The following is an 8,950-nucleotide window of genomic DNA, read 5'->3' on the forward strand; positions in this document are numbered from 1 at the left end:
TCTCAATGATTCTCTATGTTGCTCAAACATTTGACTTTCTGCCTGGTTCATCTGCCCTGTGGAGCTAGATGCTGCTTCTGTCAAAAATAGACAAAGCGCGTATTTTTAGCGGAGCAGAGGTTCGCTTCCTGAATGCTTCTGAATCACACTGCAGCTTGTCTGGTAGAATCATAAGCATTCTTCCACGACCACCTGATTGCATAAATACAATAGAATCCAGACCATTTTTCTAGCAATTGCATGGAAGCATAGTTACTTCATTGTTGCCTACCGCCACAATCATTTCCATCTCTCCTTCCTTTGCTCCTTTGTTATCAACCGTCCAGCAAACTGACAAGGTTTTTTGAGTGTTCCTGGAGAACCAATTAAGAACTGAAGGTCGTACCAAGTTACTGCACATGCAACACCTCCTACATCAACAGGCTTTGGAGACTGATGATGTCCGGGTAACATGTTGATGACCCCTGCTCTGAACAATATTTTGCCACTTAATAAAACATGTCTGCACTCTACACTGTATTTTAAAAGGGAGAACATGTCTAATATTGAAGGACAAGGAGAAAAAGTGATAAAAGAAGTTTTCTAAATTATGAATGTGGCTGATAATGGAAATTAGATTTAAAAAATGAAAGATGGGAAAGGACCTGCTATGTCCACTGCACCTGGTAAAAAAACAAAAAAAAACAATAGGGACTGAGGATAGACTTTGATGTGCCAATTCTTTTCTTCCATACATTTGTATTTTGCTATTTTAGCAAACAAAAATGATGATTGCTGTTCAATAATGCTCTCATTCATTCCAATAACTTGAACTAAAAACGATCTACTTTTTTTTCATTCTGAGTAAGAAGGGGAAACATAAAGGTTTGAACATGTGACAACAGTCATAGACACACAGGCCTGAATATGAGTGCAATTCTCACTTCCACAAATTCCAAACTTAACACTCTTACAGGGTGTCATCAACCACCATCCTGCTTCAGGAAATATCCAGAACTCACTTCCCACTTCATCAAGAGAGGTATACACATGGATGAATTGCCTCTGACATGATCTTATTCACTGACCCAAAATAAGGCACAACACATACATGGGGCCTTAAAGATATGCTCATTAGTCCACTGTGACCTGGAGCCAAGTCACCTCATTAAGAGAAAATCTGCCTCTGATATTCTGCAGCACCATCCACTCCTACGCTGCCATAAAAAAGAAAAAAGAAAAATCAAAAACAGAGGTTATCATAAGACACTGTGTTCTCCGCACAGAAAAACCCTTACATTTTCAGAAGCAAACACAGTGTATGCATAAAAGCAAAAGCTGAACCGAAAGTGAGACAGCAGTAAGATTCACTTCTTACGAGTTCAGCACATAAATGCATGGATTTCCTGAAGACTTAGTGGTATTCACCAAAGACATGACTAACAGTCGATAAGTATAATCTTTCAATGAGTGGGTAACTGCGAAGTTGTCATCTCTAGATGGACAGTTTCACCCTGAGCTCTCCTCTCTGTCATGACAAGTGAGTAATGTCTGTGAGGCACCATCATTATAGTCTGCCTGCATGAGGAGGGAATTAAGTGATAAGCTGCAGAGGATGCTGATTTCAGGGGTTTTTAAGAAATGAAGTTGGCAAAAAAGAAGTATATCCTCAACATTTTTTGGTGGAAATTTGTGATAGGGAAGCAGACAGTGGCTTTAGTCTCATACCATTAAAAGTCATTTTAAATGGAACAATATTTGATGGTCATCAGATCACAAATATAACCAGTAATTGGTGCGGTTCTACAATCCTATAGTGACTGCTTATTATTGTAAGCAGCCTTTAGTATAAAACAACATTGGAGAAAATCTTATCCATCATTTTTTAAGGGAGGAAAGCTGTATTGACCAATTACTTTGAGCTGATTTCATCATGTTGTTAGCTGCAATATTTCCATTGCCATGTTTAGGGAGAATAAAAGTTTATATGTGCTTCCGTGAGTTAGACCTGATTCAAAACCAAATGTAATTTTTGTTAGCGACAGGGTGTCCCTCTCACTATCCAAATTCTGTCAATTCTACAATTACAATTACAATCTTACAATTCACTCAATTTTATTCACTAAGACAGGTATCTTAGTGTCCAGCCACCATATATAAGATGAGATACGCCTATGAGACTTTACCAGTAGCAGCAAATAGTCCTCTGACTTTATTTTCTCTTGGTTAAACATCTCAAGCTTGTCATATGTTTTAATAGTCTTAGTGGACTATAAAAAAAAAACTGACCCTGAATAGCCTATTTGCAAATTTTACTTCACAAGATCTAATCATTGCATATTAAAAAAAAAAGATTGGTGTAAAGCACTGCTGATCCTCACTTCTTAAGATGTTAAATGACAGACTGATATGAACATAATGTAACCTGTTCAGACCAAGATGTGCCACCTACTCAGTAACTTACACAGAGTGGGTTATAGTTTGGTGCAGTGTGGAAAAATCTGTTTAATTACAAACATGTTGTTTTTTTTCAACCCAACCTGAGGACACATAAAAGCTCTTTGTGTCTGGCAACAGCTTTGCTAAATGTTCTTCAACATGGGATCTTTGCTCTCTTTCACAGAATGACTATCTGAGCGTCCACTCTGAGCCCTTACATGCTTTTATGTAACCGTTGTGGAAACATCTGGTTCATTATGAATGTTGAGCGCAGAACCACATCACTGGGTCTGCTCAAAAAAGGGGGATAGGGTTACTCTTATAAAAAATAAAAAAATATAAAAAATAAATAAATAAATAATGCTGTGAGAGCGTTCTAATACTCTGACAGTCACGCTTTCATGCTTCATTGGCTGCCATCAAGTGACTCATCCTCTCTTTGCCAGGACAAGTCGATATCTTCTCAAGCATAAATAGAACAAAAACATCCCATATGTTTTCTGCATTATGTTTGAAGCAGCAGCAGCAGCCTCTCGTATGCTCTTCATGCTGTAAGTAAATGGCCACTTGGCAGGAAGGTGTCAGATCACTTTAATTTTGTCTATGTAATGTTGTTAGTGGCACTACGGATCTGACAGCGCAGAATTGAAAAATTGTTTTTTTTAATGAGGTTGGTGAACTCTAAGAAAACTTTCAGGTAACAGAAGAATTGTTTTTTTTAAATGGTTTGGTCCAGGCTCGTACCCTTAATTTTACCTGTGTTTGATTCTCACCTTTGGATTTACGTTATTACCCCACTGTTCTTTTCAATCCATCTACACTTGGTTGTAATCTGTCATTACTCACTCTTTAGGTGCTTTTCAGAGTGAAGGATGCTCCCTCCTCACAATTCCCATCCTTCTCAGGCTATGACAGACTTCTTCGTTGCTCACAGAAAACATATAATGGAGAAGTGCTCACAAGCGGACACAGCTCCTGCAACGGCCCCATTGGTAATTACAGCCTACACATGACAGCGCAAACACTGATATAGCTGTAAAACTATTTCGTAGGTGTTAGCTGGCTACCTTAAGGACATTTAGATTTTGATCTGAAATATCACCCAACAAATAATTGAGATCAAAAATATTAAATGTGGTGAAAACAAACAAAAAATTGAAATGCAAATTGTTCCAAAGTAAATCCATCTTCCTCCTTCGCCATCTTTGACATGCACAAGTCCTTGTGGGTGCATTGAGAAGGTTGGACAGACGCAAAAGCACCTTTGATATTTCTTCCAAGGACGTCAGAACAGTCAGCAACATTGGATGATGCGGCATCCTTGAGACATTATGATCCTTCATCGTCTTTGAGAAGCATTACGTGTGAATACTTCCCGGTCTCAGTTGTTCGCTGCCAAATTGCCCAAGTTCCATTATGACAAGCTTTTCATCATTTGATCCAGGTTTTCCTCGAGAGTGTTTGACCTTGTCCCTGGCTGTGTTGTTTTTTCCCCCTCATTTTAGAATTTTTGCCTCTCTCAACCCGTTACTTGTGCAGTTTGCCTCCAGACTGATCACCTGTTCTTGATCCATATCTTGTTTGATAAGCCTTGTTGTTTCAATTTCACCTGGCTCCTCCATTCTGTCATCCAGTCACCAAAAAACAATCACAACCAAGTTTCTTTATCACATCTTGTTAAAGATTTTTAAAATTTGAGAGGTGAAACCTGTTCACTTTATCATCAAGTTGTAGATGAGAAGACTGATGGAAATCCCATCTCTGTGCATTAAATAGGGAAACACAGCCAGGCACAATCGGTTAGCCTAGCTTAGCACAAAGATCCATATGAGACAAGGTCCAAAGATAACAAAGTAAATATCCATCAGTCAATGAAATATTTCAGTTTTATGTCATGGGACACTATTGCAAACTCAGATAAGACAAGCATCCATGACAGACAGCACACGATACAATATTAAATAAATACATGAGAAAAAAATATATATTTATATGTGCAAAATGCACATACATATTTCAAAGGTCGGGGGCTTTCTGTCCCTCTTCAGAACATCATTTAATAATGTGACTGTCTTCAGAGTGAATCATCAGCCTTCACAAAGCAAGCATCTGTTTGCTTTGGGATTACGTGGCAAATTCCTGAAGGCATCAAACTTTTATCAACATTCAATACTTACAAAAACTAATGCTTATCATGTTTGATTATGCAGTGGATTAATAGCATTACAGTGGGACTACAGTGGGAAGAAATAGTTCTGCACAGAACCACTTACACTCTGTGTGTGATATAATTCCTCTGGACACATGATGAAATATTTACATTGTCCAGTGAGGCATCAGGCTAAGTAAGCGGTTTCCTCTTTGGATTCCATTAGTGTGGCTCATCATCCATATGCACACACTATTTTGTTTTATTCCTTATGCCTTTGAGCATATTGTTAATCAGTGTCGTATCTTTTTTGTCTTCCCAATTTGTTATATTACGGTTTAATGGCTTTCAAAGATTGTGAGGCTTATTATTCTAGGCAGATTTAATGAAAAAAAAAACCTGATACCTTCAGTCAGAAAACAAGTCCAGGTAAAAACAGGTCCAGAAAAAGTGTTGTGATAACATGGAGAGGATTAAAACAGCCTCATTACAATCTCCATTAACAAGGTGAAATGTACGGTAAACTGTTGAAATTGTGAAATTCATTTGGAGATGTTGCATCAAACTGTAGCTTGCTGTGTGTTTTGTTAGCCTGCTGGACATTAAATAAACTGTCCTGGGCTCCAAGGGTTGCTTTGTAACATGCAGTTTCATAAAATGGCAAATATACATTCAGTGACAAATACAACTAAACAGATCCATAAGGGCTTTTTATGGAACATTTGAAATAAACACTTGAATAACTTTGTGTGTTATCTGTGCTAAAATGCAACCCATTTTCCTATGCTGAAATAAGAAACAAGTAATAGGCTCAGTGTCTCAAAAGTTGGAAATAATATCTGCTTAAACATAAACCCCTTCAACTGCTGACACAAATTTTTCATGGTAGGAAAAGCAAAAGAACCAGGACACCGAAGGTGAAGCAGCTAAATAAAATCCAGCCATCGCAGATTTGATCATTTACACCTGACTGCCTTCGTGTGACATGTCAGGATGTCCTCAGGAATACTGTGAGCTCTGAACAGTATACCTGCAGCTGCAGTTTCTATGTTTCTAAATGTTGCCTTGCTGATGCTGAGTAGGTGCCGTCACTTTTATTGTGCTCACTCGTGGGACACTCAGACGTCAGCCGCTCCTTTACCGTCGCCCCGTGACAAACAGTCCACTGTGCTGACATCACACAGAGTTTCAAAGATGCATATCTGGAAGCGTGTGTGACCAAGAGCAGGCCAAGAATGACTAACATGAGAAATCAAACATGGTGATGCAAAGTTCAGGGTGGAGTGATGAAAGGGCAAGATCAGCCATCAAGACGTAACAAGTCTAAGCTGCAGAGGCGATCGGATACGGCAGGATGAGTCGAGATAAAGAGCTGAAATCTGTATTTAATAACAGCACAGGTGACATTAAAGCTATAGATACCATAGCAAGTACTTCTTGATATTCTACTTCTTCTGATTTTCTCTGAAATACAGTCTTCATGAAAAATGACGCGAACACATAGGTTTGTATTAATAGCATACAAAATCAGTGTGGAAACACCTCTTTTTCTTCGGATCCTATGGTTACTAAAACTTTAACAACCACTTAACTGGATCCAGCCCTCTATTAACAGCTTGTCACATCAAGGTGACACTCGTCTGCCCTTCAACTCAACTGGAACTCTCCAATTTACATACACAGCAATGTGTGTAAGATTTTATTCCAGGTCAAGAGTTACATGAGCACAATTAGTATAAAGGGAAAGACATAAGCAAAAAGTCCTGATCACTTAAAACAGTTGAAAAGTATGCGACAGGAAGTGAGAATGTGGTAATGAGTGGGAGGGTGTGTGTTGGCAGTTGGCTGGCGTGTGTATGTGTGCGAGAGTGTGCAAAGAGAGAGGAAGAAAGACTATTTTATGCTCCAGATTTCATATAACAAAAACAGTTTTTCTTGTGCGTTTTTGCTTAAAAAATGGAATAGTGATGTTGTAGGTCATTGCTTTGTATGACGAAATTAGAGTGTTGCTGATAATGTTTAGTCCTGGTCCTAAAAGTTGGCAGGCTATATTGTCTCAATGCCAGCAAAAAGCTCCAGATGATGTGCAGCTTTTTTACAAGATGATTCCTGACTTCATCTCCAAGTATATGGACACATGTCTTGGCCAACTATTAACACCGTCAGTTTAATTTGAGTAGAACTCTTGGACATATGAGAAATTAAACTGCCTCTTTTCTACATATGCACAGGTCCCTGTCCTCAATATATTAAGGATCTATATTATGTACATATATCAATATATATATATATATATATATATATTAAATAGATCTATACCCTTCAGCAGTATGCACTCCTTCCAGCTTCCTATAATAACCTCAGAAGCTATCTCCGGGGGTAACTTACCTAATAAAAGCAGTTTCACTTCTCTGGCTGCCTTCTCTCCGTCTTCTCGGAGGTTTTTGTCAATCATCTTTGACCTCTCCGCGGCAGCTTTATCCTCGGCGCTCACTGTACAACCCATTGCTCTTGATGTCAGGGGCGCACCGATCACTTGCGACTGCCGATGTGTAGAATTAGGATAGAAGGGCTTTTGTTTCCACTACCACCCTCTGGAGAGCAATGAAACCAATTGCAGAGTTTTGAACCACGCGTAATAAGTCAAAGTCTCTGCTCAACGAAAAGCTATTTGGTCCATGCCGAGACGCTCTGAGTCCTCTGCCCCGCAACCATCCATCCACAGGCTGAGCTGCTGAGCTTGTCTCCTCGGCTTGGCGAACAGCACGTTCCCTCGCTCGCGCGGAGTGCTGCAGTAGTTCTGTCGATTGGGCTCGCGCGGAAATCCTCAGATAGGATATCCTCTTGACAGTTGCAAGTAGTCAACCGATTGCATTGACGTCACTTCAGCGACTTGTCGCGATGGTCCAATTAAAGCAGGTGAGCTCTTCACGGTAGTTTGCGTGGAGCCAATTAGACGGGAAGTCAGCGAGGCGTGATTTTAGGAGTGTGGTGTGCAGACTGCAGTGGGCGCTGTGCCAGCGTCATTCCTCTGCATGTCTGGTGGGTACACACTCTGAGACGACAAATATAACGTTAGGAAGCAGTTGAAACTGCTCTCAGCGACTGGCTGCACCATGCAAGAGACGCTCTCTGTGTGTGTGTGTGTGTGTGTGTGTGAGGGAGGGAGAGAGAGTGGGGTGATGTGTTGTTAAAATAGCTTCTGTGTCTTTGCGTCGCATGTTTATGGAATACTTTGCACGTAATTAAAATGAAATAGGTGTACAGCGCCATCAAGTGGGACATAACTAGAATGATCGGCTGTCCTTTTAATGATAATGTTAGGAAATACGTTATTTTGTGTAGTTCCTCTCGTATAGGAAAGTGCAATAAAATGGAACGAAGGGAAAACATTTTCACATAGGTTTTCATTTGTTTCAAAAGGTGGTGTTGAATAAATTAAGTTGAATACAACAGTCATTTCCACCACGCTGTCAATAGAATTTTCCAAGTAAGCACTTTTCATTTTTTCAAAGGCAGAATTTATGTATTTCATATGTATTTTTGTTATTTATTCCCACTAGGTTTGTTTCCTGTAACCTCATACGCCATTGACTATAGTGGTTACATCATTCAACTAATAACTAATCTGGAACTCATTTGGCTGATAGTAGATTTCCAGCAAAATAAAATATTCACTCATTTTTATCAGTAAAAAAATAAATCACCAATTCGCAGATAACATTTTAGATCTGTTGAATGTGAACAATGCCAAAGGTTCTTGCTGACGTCTAATGTTCAGTAAGACTAGTGTTTACGTACTGTTGCTGAAATCTTACTCCTTTCAGACATTGTAGATTCAGTCTGCTATAGATGGCAGTTAAAATGTAGCTGAAACGTTGAACTGTAATACCTGGGAATCAGAAATGCTTCTGCATATATACAAAACACTGTCTTCCACCGTAGTGATCAAAAAAGGGGGATAGCGAAAAGATCAGTACGTTTAGATGTGTTGCACTTAAAACCCCCAGTATGTTGACATGAATATGAGTCAGCAGGAGAGGGATTGTGATGACCAGCAGTTTACAGTTAGGCCTTGACATATATGACAACAGCACTGACCAGGTACAGATAAGGTGCTCTTGTGCAAAAATACTCACAGTGTGTGTGCGTGTGTGTGTGTTTGGGGACGATATGTACAGCTAAAATGTCTTAACATGTAGAAATTCATTAAATAGGCTAAAAAGAAAGAAAACTGCATAATCTAAAAAAAAAAGTGTAAAAATAATAACCTAAAATGCGTATCACTGTATATAAGCATTGGGTTCAATAAAAATACTAAATGATGACAGAGACAGTCTAAAAACATCTACAAATATTTTATTTGCCAAACTAAAACTGTCC

General features: G+C 39.1%; 1 protein-coding gene across 1 annotated transcript in view; it reads right to left on the reverse strand.

The window, feature by feature from the left end:
• Positions 1–7,690, reverse strand: part of gnai2b (guanine nucleotide binding protein (G protein), alpha inhibiting activity polypeptide 2b) — a 40,506-nt gene extending 32,816 nt beyond the window's left edge. The window contains exon 1 of the mRNA XM_072382018.1: positions 6,956–7,690. Within this exon, the coding sequence (XP_072238119.1) occupies positions 6,956–7,073 (118 nt within the window). The 5' untranslated portion in view covers positions 7,074–7,690. The remainder of the gene's footprint in view (positions 1–6,955) is intronic.
• Between the last annotated feature and the right edge of the window lie 1,260 nt (positions 7,691–8,950).

This window comes from Leuresthes tenuis, unplaced genomic scaffold (assembly GCF_036924035.1).
Source record: "Leuresthes tenuis unplaced genomic scaffold, fLeuTen1.0.hap1 SCAF_3, whole genome shotgun sequence".
NCBI classification, from domain to species: domain Eukaryota; kingdom Metazoa; phylum Chordata; class Actinopteri; order Atheriniformes; family Atherinopsidae; genus Leuresthes; species Leuresthes tenuis.